This window comes from Myxocyprinus asiaticus, chromosome 38 (assembly GCF_019703515.2).
Source record: "Myxocyprinus asiaticus isolate MX2 ecotype Aquarium Trade chromosome 38, UBuf_Myxa_2, whole genome shotgun sequence".
NCBI lineage: Eukaryota > Metazoa > Chordata > Actinopteri > Cypriniformes > Catostomidae > Myxocyprinus > Myxocyprinus asiaticus.
The window spans coordinates 26240436-26264207 of record NC_059381.1 but is presented as its reverse complement, the minus strand read 5'-3'; the positions used below and the strand labels follow the sequence as shown (position 1 = coordinate 26264207).

Sequence of the window (23772 nt, the reverse complement as noted above, 5' to 3'; positions counted from 1 at the left end):
GTTAAATGCAGTAGTATCACGTGTCTGGATGGCAATATGCATATGGTAATTATATGTAGATGAGATAATGCATAGTAAAAACGAGCGTTGTGAGTTCCATACATGGATATTTCGGGGAGGAGATATGGAGGGGAATAAAGCACGTGCTTGTATGCACAATCTTCCACTAACTAAGATTTATAAAGGGAACTTTGCATAGGTTCTGGTGTACGTATGTTTTTATGAATCTGAAAACTTTGTGCATATGCCCTTTTCCCGATTTAGGCGTACGCAACATTAATAGTGTAAAACCTATGCAAGTCTTTATACATGAGGCCCTAAGATTATCATAGAGACTTAAAGGTGGGCACTTTTGACTTGGTCACCACCTAGAACACCCTAGCAACCACCTAGCAACACCTTAGCAACTGCATAGCAACAAACACCCTCATATTGTGGAGGCAACTTTTGCACAAACTGAGCACCACACTTGAGCAAAATTGAGGAAAAAAAACAAAAACTAGTTGTTCATTTGTATTGCCAAAATGTTTACAACTTAGTTTCGTACAATAAAAATGGTGCAAAACAAACAAGTGTAATGTAAATTGATTGGAGGAAGAAACTAAATGCAACATGCAAAATATATATTCATGTTCAAACTCTTTCTCCCCTCCACAGCATCAGTGAGAGCTTCCTAACAGTAAAAGGTGCCGCCCTTTTCCTTCCACGTGGAAATGGCTCCTCTTCCTGCTCCTCCAGAATCACAGGACAGCGCAGTAAACATGCAGGTAAGGAACCAATTAGAAGCCTCATTTAACTAGACTTGGTAAAACATACATCTGTTTGATTTATGAATGCTTTTCCCATTTCCCTTCCACTTGTACAGGTGACCTTCAGCAGCACCTGCAGACCATGTTCACTTTTCTGCGGCCAGAGGACAACATCCGTCTGGTGAGCACATGTAATCAATTACTCACGTACTTGTACAGAAGTTTAAATCTATTCAAATCCAGGTATGTTTTCTTATAGATTGGTTTTGAGTATTTCTGAATTAACACTCATCCCTCCCTATAGGCTGTGCGGTTGGAGAGCGCCTTCCCTCAGTGCACCCGCTACATGGTGGTGGTCTCCACTAATGGCAGACAGGACACTGAGGAAAGCTTGGTGCTGGGCATGGACTTCAACCCCTCCGACAGGTTTGTGTTTTTTGGCGTTGCAGAGTAATTTGATGCATGTACTGTTTTGTTAGGTCAGTAAATCAAATATAATAAAAAATATAGCTGCAAGCAGCAGTTGTCGGGGTTCAAGCTATTAAGGTCCTTTAAGTACATATGCAACCAATATTAAGTATTAATTAAACAGTCCATTAGCACCTAAAACAATGATTAGTGCCTTCATTTTTCAGAACCATCATGTTAGGTAGCACAGATATATGCCATTTTTTACATTCATGACTATAGCGCCACCAAGAGGCAGAGGTGTGCAGTTGTTTTTCATGTGTCCTCAGATTGACGTCCTACATAAATGTCCAAAAGTTGGTGATATCGCATTCCGTTCAAGAGTTATAAACATTTAAGTAAATGTGGCCATGGCCACTTTAAATGTTTTGGTGTACCGTTGTGACGATGAATCGAAAGTTCAAACTTTTTTTGATATGGGACTCCAGAGAATCTCTCTTCACTGGTTTGGTTCCGATCGGGCGAACAGCCTAGGACTAGTTTGAAAAAGTAGTTTTTTTTAAATAATCTTAAATATTTAACAAACGATTTCATTCACACCAATACTTCTTGAGGCAAGGTGGTTCAGAATGAGGTAATCTATCATGGTATGAATAACCTGTCTGAGTGAAACACAGCGGTATATACAACTATTTATACACATGAAAAACCCGATAGCACCTCCCAGTGGCCTTTTTTTATTATTTTGTATTTTTATTTTGCACAGACCTCTTGGGCCAAGAGACAAATAGGCCTACCACATTTCGTTCCGATCTGCCTTTTCTAACCCTATCTAATAGCTGCTAAAAGTTGATTGTTCGATGGTGGCCATCTTTTTCAAGATATGAGACTGTCCTCATAGACCTTGATGGCACCTTGGACAAAGACACTGTGTGGCAGGGCGGAGGGCGGGGCTGGGTCATGATTCCACACACCCGGCCCCTAATTGGGCTGATGAAGCCTGAGAGGGATAAGGCCGACCGCGAGCCAGGGGCGGGAAGGAGGAGGGGCACGGTTCTCGCCGCCTCCTTTCCATTTATATTGTTACACTGGTGCTGAAACACGGGAAGGAGGAGGGATGCACTGTAGTAGAGTCCTCGCAACTACCATCCACCCCAACGGAGCAGCCGCGGCCATAGAATGACCCCATACATATGTGTACCAAATTTGGTGATAATCTCATTCCGTTCATGAGTTATAACCATTTTAGTAAAAATGGCCACGGCCACTATGTACGTTTTGGCTTTTCGTTTGACGATGAATCGAAAGTTCAGAATTCCTTTTGATAACTTTGCATATTGGGCCATGCTGCAAAGAATTGCAGGAAAAATTATTTGTTCCTAGGCCTTACAGTTCAAGAGTTATGGCCCAAAAAGTTTTTTTTTTTTTTTTTTGTCCCCTAACAAATCATGTTTGTGTGTGTGTTGCAGTTCCTGTTCCATAGGCATGGTGCTTCCCCTTTGGAGTGACACACGGATTCACCTGGATGGAGACGGGTATGTATGACAAATTTGTTGGTAGCAGGTACTTAAACCAATTCGGTAGCTCTGTATCAAAACCTAGTGAGCTGCCTTGCTGTCTTATGTCTGTGTAGGCAGCTACCTGCCTACTATTTGGAACAGCATCAAGAGCAGGTGTACGACAAGGTATGTTCTTGGTATCTATGATCTGTCTCATCCCTTGGTGTTCTTCACAGGGGTTTCAGTGTATCCACAGATAACAAAATGCACATATTCAAGCCAGTCTCAGTTCAAGCCATGTGGTAGGCACTTTTCTGTTTCCTCTCCAACTCTCCATTCATTGTTTCCTTGGTTCTCTGGTGTTGTGGTATGTTTTAAGAGCATCTCTTTCCATAAGGTCTGCTCTGCAGTCTCTTCATAAGGCCTGTGAGGTGGCCCGCTGTCACAACTACTTTCCAGGCAGTCTCTTCCTGACCTGGGTGAGTTACTACCAGAGCTGCGTGTCCTCAGATCAGGCCTGCATCAATGAGTGGAACGCCATGCAGGATGTGCAGTCCCACCGCGCAGACTCACCCGTACTCTTCTCTGATGTGTGAGTATGGATCTGTCAATGGTTGTTGACAGATTATAGACAGTTTGCTGTTTGAGCAAAGTTTTGACCAGGCCAAGAAGAAATGTGCAGACTTCTTTTACATTTTCTGCACTAATTTTGTTTGCTTCCGAAAAGTGATCCCCACTTATTCCTGTCTCACAAAAATTCTGCATTCCGTTTGATCTTAATGGAAAGTGGATTCTGTAATATGTCTAAGTTATTGATGCGAAAGAGGGATGAATACTGGAGAATGGATTGATAAAGGAGGGTAAACAATGGGAGAGCTAAAAATGGCTCCTTTCCCGGTTGCTTTTAATTTAGCAGAGCTCAGGGTTTACCAAATTTGCCTGCCTTGTGCAGATTTACAGTATAAGTTTACTGGCAAGTTTATGTATTCACTTTGTAACTGATGTACACATGCTGGAATAGCCATCAGTTATAGGAAAAGCTGTAATATAAAGTACCTTTAATATCCATTAAATGTGCTTTAATTATCCAAAAGGCATTAAACATTGTAGGTAGGGGTGTAAAAGCACTCAATTTCTGATCTTCGAGCATATCTGAAGCTGAGACAAAACTTAGTGGTACCTTTTAGTGTTAGTTTCAGAAATATTTAAAGATTTACTATATATAAATGACAACTCACAGATGTAATATTTAAACTTTTATTATAAAGTTTATTATATTCTGAAATTTTATCAAAGGATGGCCCCATATGTATCCACTGAGGTCTGGGCTAAGACCTGAATTTCTGTTGACCCTAGAACCGCCCCTGAATTGCAGTAAACTTGAATCAAGTTACAGAGCAAATCAACAGTCAGCAATCTATCAGAATCCTCATGAAGCTACGGAAAATGAGCGACGGAAGTTTGTGCTGCTTCAAACAAGAACATGATTTAATATGTAATGTACATAACACATACTTGTTATTTTGAGAAATTATGCATCATGTATCATAACACAATATGCATAGGTCTATGCTGACTACGTTAAATTAGATTTTTAATTGGTTAAATGTAACTTTTTATAAACCCATGATGCAAACTGTCACATTTTTGTATCGTGGCACGATATATCATTACACCCCTAATTGTAGACAAACTAAATAAACTTAAGTGATGGTTCCAATGGGATCAAACACTCCGGCCAAATGGTGGACTTTCTGGTCTGGTAAAACTGACAGTTGAATCCTGTGTGTGAAACAACAGGTCATAAAACTCAGTGGTACCCTAAAACCTGCCCTTAATATGCCGCCCTGGTGCCAGCGTCACACACCTTTACCCATTTCACAAGCAAGAGGAAAATTCCAGCTGAGGTATCATGTTATCTAGAATATTGCGTTTATATTGTTTGTAAACATTAGCTAGCTAGCTAGCAAGATAAGTTAGCGTTATCTCACTAACTGTAACTGCCTTGGTTACCTGAGTAGTCTCTCCTCTAACAGCGGGACGTTGTCCCAGCACACCGTTCATGATCTCGAACCATGATTTTTGGGCTCCGCTTTGTCCATTTTGTGTTTTAACGGATTTGTACTGTACCCGCAATTTATTTATTTATTTATTTATTTTCCCCAAAATCTGTGTTTTTGTTCGCTGGATACACAACCTGGAAAATTCGCCGCAACTCAGCCTTTGACATTGATCCTGCCTCAATCCCCAGTTGGCCTTGTTTGGCCCAAGGGAAATTGGTGGACTAAAGGCTGCTGGTCAAAAGCCCAGAGGAGGCACAATGAAGCCCCGGAAGTGATGGTGGGAATGCAACTGGCCCTGGCACTCACTTCCACGCCATTTGTCCTTATAGTGGAAACGCGGCTATTGACGGATCTGTCTGAATGTGACAAAATAGCAACAGAAGTGTTTGATGCTAAGATGATGATCTTTTCATTGTTAGTTAAACTGATCTTATGATCTGTTTTGAGATTTAGATTAAGTTTGGTTTGAAATGAAAGTGACCTTTTGAAACTGAATTCAAACTGACCTAAAATCGCCCTCTAGACCGCATCTTTGTGTGTTAGATTGGCACAGATTCTTTTTCTTTTTTTTCATTGGTCTTGGTGGATTTAAAAATGTCAACATAAATGTCAACATGTTTCCATTTTATTTTGCTTTTTTTCTACAGGCCAACTGAGCGAGAAAGAACAGAGAGACTCATCAAGACTCGTTTGAGAGAGATAATGATGCAGAAGGATCTTGAAAATGTGACTTCAAAAGAGGTGCAAATGCAAATTCACATTCTACAAGTCACTTCACGAATGATACATTTTTTCAATTCAATCTTATATTCAAACTTAACTCACACACTGTATCTTTTTAGATCCGCACTGAGCTGGAGATGCATATGGTGTGTAACCTACGGGAGTTTAAGGAATACATTGATAATGAGATGATCATCATCTTGGGTCAAATGGACAGGCCAACGGAGATATTTGAGCATGTTTACCTGGTGAGAGGGACTTAATTTATATATTTAATGCATCACTATTACTAATGCTTATACTTTGGGTAAGGGATATGAGCAAACCTTAAAGGTGCATTCAAAAAACATGTCATCATTAAATAGTTGAACTCCTAAAGACATGAATTGTAATTTTGCAACACATGTAGGAAATCATGTCCACTCACATTAAAATGAAGACTCCAGTCATATCAGTAACCTTATAAAAGCTGTTTTATTCTACATGGAGAGGGTCCGCACATGGGGGCTGCCATGTAAGAATCACATGACCAGCCGAATACTACTTGCTTAATCTCAGTAACCGTCCCGTTATTTGACACTAACTCATTGATTAAAGTAATCATGGCTGACTGTGCATTCTAAATGTCTAAAATGGCATCTGAAACTGAAAACTTGATTTTAAATGATGCTGCATCCTAGTCGCTAGGTGTCAGTGTAAGTCCAAGATGACACAAAGACAAAAATTACTGAGTGCACCTTTAAGTAATAAACTTTGCCACATAAACCATCCTGTTTGTGCTACGGACAAGAATGATCCCTCAAATCATATGGCTTATTGAGGAGAGGTGTGCTTTTGCTATGGTCACCTAGCATTTCCCCAGCAACCACCCGGAACATCCTAGCAACTGAATAGCAGCACACTAAAAACTATAAACACTAAAAACTATTTAGAACACCTTAGCAACTGAATTGCAACACCCTGGCAACCACACACAAAACCTTCTTTAGAATGTATAAAAAATATAGTTTTTGTATTTTCTTTTGCCAGTTATTAGTAGCGCAACTATTGTCTCATTGCTTTAAGTTTTGCTTACAATGTTTGAGTTACAGTGCGCTGTCAGTAATTGTTAGAATGTGTTTTAATTACAGGGTTCTGAATGGAATGCATCTAATCTGGAAGAACTGCAAAATAGTGGGTGAGTTTTGTTCTGACCTCCTGGTATTTAAAACACATATCTATAATACCAACAATAGAAGCTACATTTGTCAGAACACTACTTTAGTCATATACTTACGTTATCTTTTATATTGTCTTAGAAATATGTACTAGGTGTTAGTGATTATACTGATTTCCAATTGTGTCTTTGTGTGTACCATCAGGGTGCAATATATCCTTAATGTGACACGGGAGATCGATAACTTCTTTCCAGGACTATTTGAGTACCATAATATCCGTGTTTATGATGAAGAGGCCACAGACCTGCTGGCTTACTGGAATGACACTTACAAGTTTATTTCTAGAGCCAAGTGAGTGTGAATAGCCTTCTAATGCTTACTTTGCACTTGTCAGAAGTTGGGGATAGCTGTTGTTATACAAGATGTTTATTTAAATCGTGCTCTTTCCAACTATCAATAAAAGAGCAATAATTTCAGGTAAAAGCTCAGCTTATAAATCTTATATCATGGTATGAGTAATTATATATTACGGTGAAGGTATATCACAATATATAGTTATTTTTCTGGAAATTCAACCCAATTTTTTATACATATATTTCATAACCATGTAGGAATGCCCATTTATGGATAAACCAATGTAAAACTCTACTACTGAAAGGTACTTCATCTCATTTGATTTTTTAGTTAATGGTCAGTTTTGCAGAGTAGGCTTTAGTTTTCTGCTTGGTGACAGTCATGTCATAGATATACTATGGTTTTATTGTTTAAAAATCTCTACTGGCTTTTACACTTCTACCTTTGCCAAGAAGCCAGAATTTCAGGCTTAATTGGTTACAATGTGCCAGCTTTTCATTAGCAAAGTATTTCTTTCTCTTTTTTCCCTCCTTGATTTCATATAAAATCTTAATTCAAATTAATTCATAGCCTGTGTATTACCTTAATAGTTTTACAAATGTCCTATTTGAAAATACTACTTCTACCATCTTTTAACACAAGACTAATCTGATACCTACAGGAAAGCAGGAGCAAAGTGTCTAGTGCATTGTAAGATGGGAGTCAGTCGTTCGGCCTCCACTGTGATTGCATATGCCATGAAGGAGTACAGCTGGGATCTGAAACAGGCCTTTGAATATGTTAAAGAGCGTCGGGCTGTCACCAAGCCCAACCCTTCGTTCATGAGACAACTGGAGGAGTATCAGGGCATCCTGATGGCAAGGTAAATATCTCTTTTGCATTCATACTTATTGGTTTCAGGAGGATTTGGAAGGATCCTAGTGTTTTGATGTTGTAACGTTTTAAGCCACCATCACACTAGATAATTTGTTTTCAGCGATCTTTCAGGCATAACCTTGATTTACATAACTGCCAGCCAGTAGGTGAGAGACAGAGCTCGGTTTAGCATCTGGCAGCGGGAGGTCAATAATCCCTTGACCGTCTGGACTCCCTGCTGAATTAATGACTCTGAAAACTAGAAAAGCAGATTAAACTTGTTAGAAAAAATCTTTGTCGCTGATCCAGGCTCTTGCGGTCATCAAGTGAAAAATGAGCTTCTTTTACTAAAGAACTGGCAAGATGTAATGTTTTAATCAGGGGTCGCACTCATAACATCACAAACGTCTTTGTGATTCTGTCACAAAGTGTTTTTACTGGGGTTCTCATTCAATTAAATGATTAATAAAATTAGATCAATATGTCTCACCCCTCAACCATTCTGAATTGGCAAGTGTGTTATACCTCCGACTGAAGAGAGCGAGATCTCTGCAAAACAGTTGGTAAGTGTGACACCCTAAGTGAAAATCTAATTGTTTGGAGTCGGCTAGTGTGATGCCAGCTTTAAGTTCATTTAAGGAAGATTTGTGTAGTCCAGGGTTATTATAGTTTTGAATTTTGAATTTAGTTTTTATTTCTATTTTATATCTAATTGGTACTTTGAGTTTAGTTTTTAGTATACTGTATGACTGTTATTTTTAGTTTTTTTCAGTGTTTTCGACATTAATTGTAGCTTTTCTGTATATTTAGCATTAATTTGGTTGCCAAAGTTAATATGTTAATTGATATCTTAAAAAAAAATTAACATTTATTTGAATATAGTTAGGGTTATGGTTTAAATGTATCTATAATATTATAATAATATAAGTATGTAATTTTTATATATTGTTTGTATATTATGGATTTGTACATGTGTGTCTCAGTGTGGGTGGCTATGCATGAGCAACACAATGTGCTTTGCACTTCCTGTAAAAGTATCTTAATTGAGATCTAACAAAACCACTGTTCGGAAGGGTTAGGTTGATAATGTTCTGGTTACAGTTTATAGCATTCGCTACAGGATGTCGATCAAGACTCACGAAAACAGTATCAAGTTGAAAGATATTTACTTGGCTCAATAGCAATCAGCACGATATTGCATACGGATCTTTACAGATAAGTTCCCAAACACGTGATGGTGGGTTGAAGTATTTATACGAGCGTGTGGTTGTAAAATAAGGAAATACAATAAATAATGACTAAACTGGAAGATGCTACATCACTAAATATGGCAACAATATTCATAAATAGAAGGCTGGATTATTAGGACTGCTTAGTCGTTACAGTGCAGCCAAATAAACAATACAACAATATTCCAAGTAAGGTTATCCACTCTACTTCTGCAGTTATCTCAATAGTCACTCAAATATTCACTTATAAAATAAAACTAAGCAAATATATTGTGCAAATAATGTCATCAAATAACATTCAGTAGCAACTTGGTATGCTAATGAAGCTAATTCCACTTAATTTATCAAACAGATTTTAATAACCTTCCAAGATCACAAATTGTGATAAACTGAACACTTTCATTGTGTCATTGACGCACACACATTGAAAACCTCTCAGGAATCACTCAAAAGGGTTAGAAACTTGGAACAAAGAAAAAGCAGTCTGTACTGGACACGTGGAGCTGCCATTTTGTTGCTAATTAAAAACTTGTGGTGGCTGATGCAATACTAGCATTAAACTTTACTTGAGTGTCACTTCCCCCTGCTGGCCATAGTTGGTAACACTCTTTGAATATCTATATGCATGTTCAATTTACTAAAGGCCTTTTGTACAGCCACTCAAGCAGTGACTTTTTTTTTTTGAAGGAGCCAAATTCTACACATGTAGCATTTTCCCCCTGAAATTCACTTGATAGGCAAGGTTTCTTGCACAACATTTTAAAAAAAAATTTACATGACAATTTTATGTCATCAGTACTTGGTAGTTACTGATACAGCAGTTGAGATGTCATTGTCATTTTACAGTGTTAAAGCACAAGCTGTCATCTGTGTACTGTAAACAGTGTGTTATTACACCTAAAACCGAGTCTCACTTAGGTTAGAGCAGAGGTGTAAATATGCAAAACGTTTTGTGACTTTTTGCTCTTCTGCAAAAATATGTTAATACTGTGGCGTGCACTGACCTCAGCCGGGGCGAAAGGATTAAAAAAGGGCACTGATATTTTTTTGAATGAGTAGTACTTATATACTTATTTCTTTGGTTTTACAGTATTTAGCATTTTCTTTTATTATTTACATATCCTAATTTTTCCATTATTTCCTTCATCGCAAATTATAACCAATTTTGTTATCTTCTTCACAATATGTACCATAGTATCACAATGTTTTTGAGTGATGGTCTTTGGTAATGCCATGTATAGTAAAACTGTGGTGTTTTTTTAAGTGGAGTACTCTGAAAATATCATGTAATATTAATATATAATAATTCAGTGCCATGATATTTCCCTTGTAACACCACAGTGCTTCACATTGCTAATCTTTTTCTTGTCTCATCACTCTTCTCTTCAATTTCTCTCATCTCTGCTCCCTCACTTCATCCTGTCATCTTTGTTGCTTTCAGTCTGACCTCATCATCCTCTTTATAGAACTGAGACTTTCTTTTTTCTTTTTTTCCTCTCCCCTTTTCTCCCCAATTTGGAATGCCCAATTCCCAATGCCCTCTAATTCCTCATGGTGGCGTAGTGACTTGCCTCAATCCGGGTGGCGGAGGATGAATCTCAGTTGCTTCCGCAGTCTGAGACTGTCAATCCGCGCATCTTATCACGTGGCTTGTTGAGCGCATTACCGCAGAGACGTAGTGTGTGTGGAGGCCCACGCTATTCTCCGTGGCATCCACGCAAAACTCACCACGTGCCCCACCAAGAGTGAGAACCACACATTATAGCGACCACGAGGAGGTTACCCTATGTGACTCTACCCTCCCTAGCAACCGGGCCAATTTGGTTGCTTAGGAGACGTGGCTGGAGTCACTCAGCATGCCCTGGATTCGAACTCATGACACTAAGGGAGGTAGTCGGCATCAGTACTCACTGAGCTACCCGGGCCCCAGAACTGAGACTTTCTAATGTACATTCACTTAATGTCCTTTCATATTAAAAGATTAGTTGATCAAAAAATGAAAATTCTCTCATCATTTACTCACCCTCATGCCATCCCAATGTTTATGACTTTCTTTCTTCTGCAAAACACAAATGAAGATTAATGCAAGTGAATGGGTGCCAAAATTTTGGACACTCCAAAAATCACATAAAGGCTGCATAAAATTAATCCATATGACTCCAGTAGTAAATTATAAGTGTGGGTGAGAAACAGATCAATATTTAAGTTTTTTCCATTGTAAGTGCCTCACTGTAACCTCGATTTTTGCTTTTTTTTTAAAGAAAAGGAGGAATGAGTCTAAATAATTTTTTGTGGTAATCAACATTATGCCACAAATGCTTTCGATTGAGCTTAACTTGTATTGAACCCGGAACATTCCTTTAAAGTGGACTTTGAGCAGGGAGGAGAATTTATAGAAAATGGACTTAAATATTTATCTGTTTCTCACCTATATCTATCATATCACTTCTGAAGACATTGATTCAACCACTAGAGTTGTATAGATTACTTTTATGCTGACTTATTGGAGCTTCAAAATTTTGGCACCTAATCACTTGCATTGTATGGACCAAAAGAGTTGAGATGTTCTTATAAAAATCTTCATTTGTGTTCTGCAGAAGAAAGAAAGCGATAAACACTAGAGTTGCATGAGGGTGAGTAAATGATGAGAGAATTTTCATTTTTGGGTGAACTATTTCTTTAATGTAATGTTATTTTACTATATTCTGTGATTAATATTTAGAACCTTACTGCAGTAGTTTCACAGGACCTTGGTACAATGATGGTACTAAGCTAGTAATATCATGGTTCTGAATGGTTACTATGGTGGCCTACATGTCCAAAAAAATTATAATTCCATGGTACTTTTTTTTTAAAGTGATTCTAATAGCTTATTCGTTTAAACAAAAAGTAAACTGGTTTTGGCTGCATGCCACTGTATTAATATGTGCTGATGTGATGGCAGTAAAGCTAAATTTAGTTTGCTTCAATAGCTACATAAAAATGTTTATCAGCAAAATAGTACTACTTGTTATTAATGGTGCTTGCTATGGCAACCCATGCTATTACCATTACTTTTGACTACTGTTGGAACCCTGAAATAGTTTTAGAGTTCTTATCGAAAATATATTTTAAAGACCTTATGTTTGTTTTTATTATTCTACCATTTAATATATTTTAACTTGTTTTTCACAATGAAACTAGACTTGGAAGCTGGCATGGCATAATATCACTAAATAACTTCGAAATGAAATCGAACTTTAAAAAGTGCATGAAAAAGCAATCATTGATTTTTGAATTACATAATTTATTTTGTAATCAGGTTACACCCAACACTGCAATTGATGCATAACTAGAGGTCTGCATGAGCCATACCTGAGACCATGTGGCCCGACCTTACCCGGCCCGAATGATACCGTCAGATTATAAGCTCGAACCCGAAATCTCTCACTATCTTTATAATTCTCCTAGCAAGTACTGTTGCAATAGGCTATTTTTTTTTTAGGTAAGCATATAGGCAACGTTCATAACTATTGAAACCGTAAACATACAGTTTTAACAAGGCATGGCAGCCCCTCAGTACACTAGAGGAGAAGGGAAAAAGAGCATTGCCTTACAAAGAATGAAACCGAGCGCAAGTGTCTCGACAAGTTCTTTTTAACTTGACACGGTTTTTAAAAAGTACCGGTCCTGCACAAGTCACTGAAGAAACAGTCAAAGACATTCGTCCAGCATGTGTTTACATAGGAAAACAAGGGGAAAACAGAACAGATGCACGCAAAAACTCGTCCATTCGCACGTGTCTGTAAGTGAGAGCGCATGTGCGAAACAAGTTCTGTAGGCCTGTTTAATTTTTCATTAATTACAAACCTGAAGTCCCACTTGAAAAACTGACCTGAACCTGGCCCGAAACCCATTGGGTTCTTGGATCCCGTCGAGCCCGGTTCGGGTTGCAGACCTCTATGCAAGACTCATCACGCATGATTTGTGCTATGGACATGAATGGCCACATTTCTACTATTGGGCCAGTGCGAGTTAGTGCTATCAACTGGTCAGCCAGGGCCAATGGCTTAAGACCTCGCGCTGCGAGACCAGAATCGTTCTGCATTCCCACCATCAGGCTAATAGCCCCGCTAAAACCCGCTCTTAATATGCCGCCCTGGTGCCAACGTCACACACCCCGCCCATTTCACAAGGAAAACGGAAGCACAAGCTGAGGTATCAGACTCTTGAGACTAGCTAGCCCTTTAAATGAACATGGTGGAGACTGAAGCTGCCATTTGTTTGGTTACTTTGGTCTTTGCTTGGTGGAAAGAGAGACCTGACTTGGCGAAACTCTGCTTTTGACAATGACTCGGCCTCAGTCCCCAGTTGGCCTTCTTTGGGGTAATCGGTGGACTAAAGGCACTTGGCCGTTGGCCCTGAGGCGGCACGATGTATTCCCGGAAGTGATAGTGGGAACGCAACTGTCCCTGGCATGCACTAGCATGCTCTCGTTTGGCCCGACAGTGGAAACGCTGCTAATGATTCCTCAAATATTGAGGAGAGGTATGCTAATGTATTTTTTGTAATCATACTTATGATTGTGCATTGGAGGGACCCAATCCATATCTTATACATATATTATCATGTGCTCAAGTGCCCCAAGCTCAGGGCTCTAACGACTTGGACCAGTAAGTAACCACAGAGAACACCCCAGCAACCGCACAGGACAACACACAACACCAAATGTAATGTCACTGTGACTTTTGCATTCTTCAAAAAAATAAAAATAAAATGTTGATGGTTAGGAGTGTAAAAAAAAAAAAAAAAAAAAAGCCTCCTTTTTTATTGTTTACTACTATTATCAGTTCATATTCCTACTTTTTGATTATTCTACCTTTTCTTTTTTTCCATAACAGCAAACAGAGGCACAATAAGTTGTGGCGTTCCCACTCGGACAGTGACCTGTCTGAGCACCATGAGCCTCTGTGTAAGGCCCCTGCTGCACAATCTCTGGGTCGTTCCAATTCTCGCAACCAAATCAGCAGCCAGACCTCACCCTCAATACAAGAACTACTGCAGACTCTTACACCCAACTCAGCCAATGCCACTGGAGCTAAAAGCCAGGCAGAGCCTGAAACCATACCTTGGCCAGACACCCATATTTACAACGGCATGGTGAACCCAAACGAAAATCTCCATGGACCCACAAAGGAAGCCTCCCTCCCTAGACCCAAGGCTGCCACTGTTGTCCCGGAGGCCAGATCTGATCTCACCTCTGTGACCATTGCCGAGACAGTCCCATTGGGTCGTCCTCATCCACCTGCCACTGTACTCCATCCCCCCTCGTCCCCCAGGCTTCTCTCAGATGCAAAGGTCAAACAAGCAGTCCCTGAACAGCCTGATGTTTCCAATCTTGTGCCTTTGGAGAAGCCTGATTCTAAGGTACTCTCATCTGTGAACATTAGGAGTATAACACCTGAGCCATGCACACAGACCCTGGGTTTTTCAGGGCTGCAGGACCTCCGCCAGCAAGTGCCTAATACGGAGACGGACTGTGCAGAGCTAAGTCACACCAGTGATGAAGACCATCACCCTATTGCCACATTACACACAGCTGATCTCTCTACCACCCACCCCTCAACTCAAAGCACAGACCGAATTGACTTCTTCAGTGCCAGAGAGAAATTCCAGGGCCTTTCTCAGGAGGGGCAAACCCGCGGGACTGAACAGACAGCGCAGCAGACACCTCTGGACAAATGTCAGAGTGTAGAGACAAAGCATCTACTTCCTGACAACCCTATTAAAGAGGAAGAGCAGAAAAAGGTATGTTATTTTTGAGAAATTATGCAATTAAATTTGCTATGGAAACATGGATTGCTGGTACAATTTCGGATCCTGCCTATAATAGTTTTAATTAAAGGAAAGGTTCACCCAAAAAAGTAAATTTCTGAATTTTTTTTTAAGTGACTCCTACTCATGTGGTTCCAAACCCGTGTGGCTGTGAATGAAAGTGGATGTTAAGTAGAATGTTAGCCTCAGTCACTTTTGATTTTCATTGCATCTTTTTTTTACATACAATGAAAGTGAATGGTGACTCAGACTAACATTCTGCCTAATCTCTTTTTGTATTTCATGGAAGAAATACATTTTTGGGTGAACAATCCCTTTAACAAAAGTCTTATTAATGCACTACAGTATAGAGTATGTATTAATGCTACAATATGCTACAGTGCTATAATCGTGCTCCTTTCATTTCTAAAATTACTTTGCACAAGTACACAAAAGTACAGTACTCTTTATGTGTCATTCTCTATAAAAACGACTGTTTACCATGCCTTGGTAAAATATTCAGCCCCCAATACTTTTTTCTAGAGCCCGACAGATACCGATTTTAGAGAGTGAAAATTCACCGATTACCGATATGGTGACCGATATAGCTAATTTTTGAGCTGGAATGAAAACAGACCTTTTCTGTGTGGCTTGTGCACCGATTGTGCCTCGATATGACTATGCAAATGTACTCAGAAGGCTGCTTTCTTAAACAAATATTTTTATCAAAGAACATTTGACATTATTATTATTATACATTGTCAACAAATTCTAGAAATGTACACAGAAAATAAAGAATAAATAAAAATACAATAAATAGCTTAATAAACATCAGTACTGTTAGTATAAGTCAATTGCTGACCATTTAAATAAAGAATAAATAAAATAAAATAAAAATCAGTACTGTATGTTTGTATCAGTCAATTGCTGACCATTTAAATAAAGAATAAATAAAAAATACAGTAAATGGTTAAATAAAAATCAGTACTGTATGTTTAATATAAGTCAATTGCCCACCATTAAAATAAAGAATAAAAATAACATAAATAGCTTAATAAACATCAGTACTGTTAAGTATCTGTTAATTGCTGACAATTTAAATAAAGAATAAATAAAAATAAAATAAATAGCTAAATAAACATCTGGGGCCGGTTGCACCAGCTATACGTACGTTACAACTTAGCCTAGTTGTGGCGTTAATGGGCACTAAGTCAAAATTTACGCTCTACTAAATATTTGAGCGTTGCACCATTAAATTTATGTAGGACTTAAGCCTACGTATAAACTAAATATTTACGGAAGCCTCCGACCAGGAGTAACTGATGGAATAAAAAAGCAGACTCATTTAATGACATCAATGAGCTCATGTTTTGGTTGACAGGCTTCGGTCCTTTCAACATGTATGATGGTGTTGGCATTTACACTCATTTACATTTATGAAAGAGAGAAAAAAAAAAATTTAAGCGGCTCTTCAGCATAAAACCGATCTAACGGTGCAGTTTTTAGGGTGCGTCACCCGGTGTCAAGTTTCAACACATTCAATATATATATATGATATTAAAATGAATAAATGTCTATTTTTCCAGCCTGTTGTATTAGTATTTATTTATCACCCCTCATTTATTTTAGATACAGTTCCTATATATTATTATTTACACAGGGCAAATATACTATTTATTAAATAAATTAACAGTTTTTAAATGTTCTTGAATTAAACTTATGCAATTTGTTAGTGGTGTCCACCTCTGTAAGAAATTAGTGGATCTTCTGTTTTTAAATACTTCACGAGCATAAATACTTTTTCTTTCTATAAGGTCAAAAAGTATGTTTGGATTTACCATTGAACAAACCAAAATGAAGATAAAACAAGGCATGTAATTGTGAAGGAGCACAAATCTGGATTATACCTTGGAGCTAAGTGCAGTCCTTCATATAAAGGCTGAAAAAATATGGACCCACAGCCACACTGCCTAGGGTAGGCCACCCTCCTAAACTGGCATTTTTCTGACAGAAGTAAGTGGCTCCCACTTAAAATGATGTCCATGGGGGCACAATCTTCAAGTTATTGTACAAAAAGGGCCTTTATGGAAGAGTGCCAAAGAAGCCTTGACTGTAAACATCAGTTGGAGATGCTACAAGACGTGAAAGAAGGTCTTGTGGTCTGATGAGACTAAGTCCCTGTTTACACCTGGTATTAAGATCCATCTCCGATGATCAGATCACAAGTTGATTAGATGAGACACATTGCCTTTTACACCTGTTAATAATGTGTCTCCTGTGAACACTTGTATTCAGATTTCCAGTGGAGTGTCTCTGATTTTGTGACTACATACACCGCTTACTACGTCAGTGTGTTACTGTGCGTTTATTAAATGCAAAAAGGTCAAGAAAAAAGCATGAAAAAAATTGCAGCACTGTTTATTTCAAATATATACTTTAATTTTAATCTAAGCTCAAATATGATGTTTAGAGCATAATCTTTATATATATTTTAGTGGAGTCCGAATTTAAGCAAACTCTAGATGATATGTGTCACTGCATGATGATACCAGACATTGGGAAGAAGTGCTACGAAGTCTTGTGCTTGTATGTTTATGCACTTTTTCAAATTAATGTATTTTTTTAAAGCTGCACGTACACTGATGATGATGTAAATCGAAAATGTTTTGTCTTTGCACTGAGCACGTTTTGCACTTTTTGGCCTCTCAATACATTAAAAAATTGTAAGACTTTTTCTAAGCATTGTGTGCGAGCTTCCCCTCTCTTTTCGACTAAAGCTGCACGTAACCAGCAAAATTTAAAACTTGTTTTAGTGCTGTGGTTGATTGACAGGGGAGTAGGAGGTCCTTCACTGTTGTCCAGGATGCATCAAGACAGATGAGAGTTTACACATGCAATATGTTCACATGCATTTTCAACAACATCCAGATACTGTTTGAGGGATAAGCTTACAAAACTTTTTTGACCCTTTGTGACCAGATTGCTTGAAACAGATACCAGATGTAAACAGGGCCTAAAGTGGAAACTTAAACTCGGAACTAAACACTAAGCAATGTGTGGTAAGCTAAGCGATGTGCACTGATAATCCGATCAGATGAATGCTGCACAATACATTAAGGATTTTGGATAAAACCTACTACCTCTGCCAGAAAGTGTAAACTAATGAGGAAGTTTGTTTCAGCAGTACAATGACTCAAAATGCTGCCAAAGCAACACTCGAGTGGCTTAAAATGGGGAAAAGTGATGTCCTTGAGTGACTTAGTCAGTGTCCTGATCTTAGCCCCATCAAACATCTGTGAAGGGAACTAAAAATGACTGTTCACTGCCACAACCCAGCTAACCTGGTACAGCTTGAGCAACTTTGCAACAAGGAATGATCTAATAATAATGTAAAATTTATAGAGACTTGTCCAAAATGACTGACGGCTGTTACTCCTGTGAAATTATTTATTATAATAATAAATAATAATTATTATTATAAAAAAAAAAAAATCTCAGTCTAATTAAAGTTTCAGGTTGTGAAAATCAATTGTGTGAAAAAGAGTTGGGGCTCAATACTTTTTCAAGGCACTGTTTAGTTTTTAGTATATTTTAAATACTGTATTTTATTTATTTTAGACAGTTAAATAAAATTATGCACAAAACTTTGAATATATCTGTGTTAACATTATATTATCATCCTGCAGCAAGGGAACAATGTTCCTGAGAGTAAGTGTCAAACTCCATTAAAAATCAGGTTCTGTTCCATACCGTGTCTCACAACCATGTTTTAAGTTCAATCTCATGTCCCACACTGCCACCCACTGTTTATAAGAAAAGTTGCATGGGCTCCTTCATCTCTTGTCATGGTGCTTTGTTCAGTCCGCTGCAGTTGCATTACAATGTAATGCCAATTAGAGTTAAAGGTGATGTGTGTCTTTTTTTTTTTTTATTATTATTATTATTATTATTTTTTTTTTTTTTAAGTGCTCTGTGGCACTTTTAACCTTTTATTTGAGCTACCTGACATGGCAACATCTGATTCAACCAATGGCAAGAGTTTGCTGCCTGCTCCAAACAAGGCAGACTGTGTGGGGAAAAAACCCTCATGGACTTGCATTGAGGGAAGGACGGACCCGAGCCATATCTAGGGACCAGAATATCATAGAGACATGGGGGTGGACTTTTCTGACTTGTGCCAGGAAATGTTGTCATTTCCACAGTTCCACTGTCTGTGTCTGTGCATGTGCCTGCCTGCCTTTGACTGTACTAAAAGTATTACAATGTATTCTTAGTGCGTGTGTCTAACGCATCAGCCATGTGCGAAATGTAACGGCATGTGGAAAAATGTAGTATACCGTAGCCATCCAGAACACTCTACCATCGTGTTTTGCAAAGGCAAGCACCTCTAACATTTGTTTCAGAAAATGAAAAATCGCTTTATTTTTGCAATTCCGTTTGGTGCCACTAGTGGCAAAGAAATTACACACTTCACCTTTAAGTCACTGAAACAGTTGAGTTAGATATTCCATGAAAATAAACATTCCTTTCTGTTTCTGCTACAGGAGAGTTGCAGTGTCTCAGTCCATAACAAAGTTTTAGAAATGGAGTCCATAAGGCACAGCGTAACCCCTCCTCCCCCTCCTACCAGCCAACCTGTTTCCTGTAGCAGTGAGGAAGAGGAGTTAGCTCAAGGCACATTAATGGAAGCTGAAATGGAGAAGGTGGATCACGGGAAAGACGTGCAAAGCGACTGGCCAAAAGGCACTGTGCGCCGAGCTACCAGAGAGCTTGAACAGAAGATCAAGCAGGAGGTCACGGCAACGGCGCTGGCATCCTCGGCCCCCGCGTGTTCCTCGCGATGTTCCCCCATCAACACCAGCACCAGAGAGAGAACTGAGGAGACCACACCCCACATACACCTCACACCTGATCCAAGCACTGTGTCAAGTCACCGTCACCAGCCTCAGAACGTTGTGGAGAAGATGGAGAAAGAAGAACATTCAGCCGATGAGGGAAGTGAGAGTGAGGAAAGACATGGCAAAAGAGAGCACACCGGCTTCGTCAGGTCAGAAATGAGCCTTATCCACTTAAGACAAAACTCATCTCCAGCCATGGTTCTTCAGCTGGAGGGAATCACGGAGCAGGAGAGTTGCACAGACTCGGATTGTCCTTCTGGACGCTGTCCTAAAGACATGAGGGAAACTTGGGAGTCCCTGAAAGAGCTTGGGGCATTCCTCTGGAAGGTGAGTGGCTTCTCAGACAAAAGTTTTAGCCCACCGTGGTCGAGAAGGGAGCAGAGAAAGGGCCGGGATGTGCGAGAGAGGACCAAAGAGGTGGAGGCTCGGATTCGTCAGGCTGGGCTAACCCGCCCCTCAGTGATGAAGCGGTCGGCCTCATTGGCCAAGCTTGGGTTGTTGGAGCTCTCACTCGTTGACCTGAGCGAGCTCGATTCGAGTCCCGCCTTACTCTCTTCTTCCACCAATAAGCCACGGCCCCACTTGTGTAGTGATGATACCTCAAAAAAGAAGCGAGTTGTACCCCTTTGTACTCCCGATCTCCCTTCCTTGTTCACATCTCCGGTTTCTTCCACTGAATCACATATGCTCAGGCACACCGAGGATTGTAAGACTGAAGAGGTGGAACGTAGTGACTGTGATGTCAAGCCACTGCCACTCTCCCAATCGTCCAATCATTGTGAGCAGGATAACGCACAGGATGCATTGATTCCCTTGGCGACACGCCAACAATACGGGAGGACACATCCCTTAAGGAGGCTGAAAAAACGAACCGTTAACCCTTACCACACAATGTGACTTTGATTTTGGTTTTATGCCAGTATGTGTGAGTCAGTACGTTTAGATGCACTTTTATAATCGGGCTACAGCAGGTTTATGCATAGTCGAGCTACAGTCTTCATCTGACCATGCATAATCGAGTATTTGAAGTAAGGACGTTAGCTGAGGACAGTGTCAGAAATAAACCTGCTTTGTCTGGATGCCCCTGAATTTGATTTTTAGGGGGATTTATTTTTATTTTTTTTACCTTTTATGAGGGTTTTTTTTTTTAACATTTAAAACAAATGTCTCATCCGATTACTTCAATTTAATCAGTTAATTTACACAAAATGTTCTTTGTAGGTAGAGAATTGATTACCTCTTACCCTATAAATTCAATCAACATCAATATGATATGCCATATGTATAACTAGAACTGTAATAGAATATTGAGAACAATATCAGATGCTACAAATAATAAATAGAAGAATTCATTACAAGGGCAATTCATTATTTTTTTGCCCCCGCATTTTGAATTTCGGGGCCTTTTTGCCCCGAGCCACCCTTTATTTCTGACCCTGGCTGAGGAAGTGTTAAATAAACGTTGTACATTACCTGTGCATGCGCACAATGGTGAGGCCAGTTGTGGTCCGATTAATGTGTATACGTGCTGGATGAAGCCAATCTACAATAGCGTTATCTACAGTAGGTCTGTTAGTCCGACTTTGCAAAAATCAGACTAGTAAGATTTCAGTCCGACTAAAGCATTTACATGAAGAATGATTGTTCTAGTGCAACTAAAACTGAACTTTTAAAGTGCATGTAAACGTACTATGTGCATGTGTTTGTACCTGCCAGTGCGAGTCTGTGATTAACCACTTGCCATGCATACCTCAGTGGGCCTTATCCAACCTGAAATCAAAAACTGCAAGGAAGGATTATAGTCGGCAGATTTTGGTGGGGTTGATGGCACAGAATAGGAATCCTGTTATCCTGACCCATCATTTGAGTAGAAAAATCGCTGCTCTGGAAGAACAATAAAGTGCAATGACTGATGTACTTTTTGCACAATGCCTATCAAATCGTTCATTGCATACAATGGTAAAAAATGTACCACTTTATCCTTTACCTGTCAGTCTATGAACAGATGAACAAAATGTGCTCTGCTGAATTGTATGGATTCTGGAGGGTGTGTGTATGTGTGTGTTGAGGGCTGGAAAAGAGCCATAGATGAGTATGTATGTTTAAATGCGTTCAGAAATGAATGTTATGTAATTGTGAGTGTAAAATTATTACAGATGTGAGGTTATTTTCTGTGCATGTGGGTCTAATGAGAATGGGGTCAAATCTGTGGTACTTGTAGAATGTAGAGTTTAAGGGCCTCAGTGTGTGTATGAATATTTTGTGGATGTGGATGGTATGTATACTTCAATGTGGATGTGTGCACAGTTTCTGTCTGTTTTAAACTCCAGTGCAGTTTCTTCCTTCAGCATTTTCAAAAAAGAGACATGGGGGATCTTAATATGCACTTTTTATTATCGTTTTACGTGTTTTTTTAAACTGTGGTTTGTATTCTGGAGGCATGCTTGCAGAGTATGAATTTAGTGTTGCTTGTAAGGATGTTGTACAGTGCAAAAAAGAAAGACGACAGAAATGTGTCTTTCTGTTCATTGTAAGACTGGAAAAATATTTTCTCTTTATCGTGCTTAAACTGTGACAATTAAAGGAAATTTAAAAAGCACAATGGTAACTATTTTCTTGTATTTTATTAATGTGAATGATTCATATGTTCCATGTTTTTTTTGTGTTTTTTTTATTCAGTGTTTAGGAGAATTTAAATTGCTTTTAAGTTGATCATAATTAACTGAGAGCTTGCTACACTACAAAGTGTTGTTATTCGGGAGCTATTTCTACCTGATCTGACACTTAAAGTGATAGTTCAACCAAAAATACATTTTCCATCATCATTTACTCATGTCATTCCAAACCCACATAACTCTTCTGTGGAACACAAGATGTTAGCTCTTCTTTTCCTACAATGAAAGTGAATAGGGACAAGGGCTATCAGTCTCTAAAGCCAAGCGTACACTACACGACTTGCAGTCGGCACCCTGTGACTCAGTCTTGTTTTTCGTCATGCTGGTTGGTACGCGCACTACAGGACTGTAGTGTATCAACTACACAGCCATTCGTACCCGACATGTATACACTGGTATTAAGATGCGTTTTGGTTGATCCAATCACAAATGAACAAGCGAGACATCACCCTTACACCTGGTCGTCTCTTTTGATCACTTGTATTTGGATTTCGAGGAGAGAGTCTCTGATTTCATGAGGACATGCATCAGTAGTTAGGTCTGTGTTTTACTGAATGATAATAAAACGCAAAATAGTAAAAGACGAAAAAGCACAAAATCGGCGCACAGTTTCTCTTTTTATATATGCAAACGTGACGTTTAGAGCAGAATTCTTAGTTATTTTAGTGCAGTACCTGTACTTGAGCTTCTAATGTGTGTGCTGCTCATATTTGTGTCCCTATCGTGCATGTTCATGCATTCGTTTTTTAAATTTTTAGATCGTTTGCTTATTTCCCTTTAAATTTGCAAATAACTGGCAAAAAAAAGAAAAGAAAAAAGGACATTACAGCTGTCTTCAGCGTTGTCCCGTTTCAAACGGATCGCTAAAAATGCATCTTAAAATTATATCATTCACAAACTCGAACAGTTTATTCATGATAACATGTCCACAAACATGAAAGAATGGCTCTCGCCCGTTTTTGTACTTATTGGCACCATTTGCAAACTGTAGAAAAAAGATAGATCTGCTGTGTTCTTAGACATTTTACTGAAGTGAATAGATTTGTAGATACGCTTTTTTTTTTTTATACATGAAAACATAAGGACGATATTGATACTCATAATTATTATAAGACTATTGTTGTCTTTTGATAAAAGTCAAGCTCAGCAGCTCACAAACTGTAGGGAAATGATAGATTTGCTCTGTTCTTGTAATGCATAAAACCTCTACTAAAGTCTCTTTGTAGGTCTGTAGACATACATTTTAAAGGATTAAAATGTTCATATCAGAATCAGAATGAGCTTTATTGCCAAGTGTGCTTACACATTCAAGGCATTTGTCTTGGTGACAGGAGCTTCCAGTGTACAACAGTACAAAAACAGCAGCAAG

At 38.9% G+C, this 23772-nt stretch overlaps 1 protein-coding gene across 2 annotated transcripts in view; it reads left to right on the top strand.

Moving 5' to 3' along the window:
• Positions 1 to 22330, top strand: part of LOC127428513 (protein phosphatase Slingshot homolog 2-like) — a 48558-nt gene extending 26228 nt beyond the window's left edge. For both annotated transcript variants that reach the window (XM_051676943.1, XM_051676945.1), the window contains 13 exons: positions 658 to 767; positions 866 to 930; positions 1054 to 1175; positions 2627 to 2692; positions 2893 to 2958; positions 3054 to 3248; positions 5367 to 5460; positions 5562 to 5690; positions 6573 to 6619; positions 6804 to 6950; positions 7615 to 7815; positions 13918 to 14824; positions 19375 to 22330. In XM_051676943.1, the coding sequence (XP_051532903.1) occupies positions 658 to 767; positions 866 to 930; positions 1054 to 1175; positions 2627 to 2692; positions 2893 to 2958; positions 3054 to 3248; positions 5367 to 5460; positions 5562 to 5690; positions 6573 to 6619; positions 6804 to 6950; positions 7615 to 7815; positions 13918 to 14824; positions 19375 to 20625 (3400 nt within the window). In that variant the 3' untranslated portion in view covers positions 20626 to 22330. The remainder of the gene's footprint in view (positions 1 to 657; positions 768 to 865; positions 931 to 1053; positions 1176 to 2626; positions 2693 to 2892; positions 2959 to 3053; positions 3249 to 5366; positions 5461 to 5561; positions 5691 to 6572; positions 6620 to 6803; positions 6951 to 7614; positions 7816 to 13917; positions 14825 to 19374) is intronic.
• Positions 22331 to 23772: the final 1442 nt, after the last annotated feature.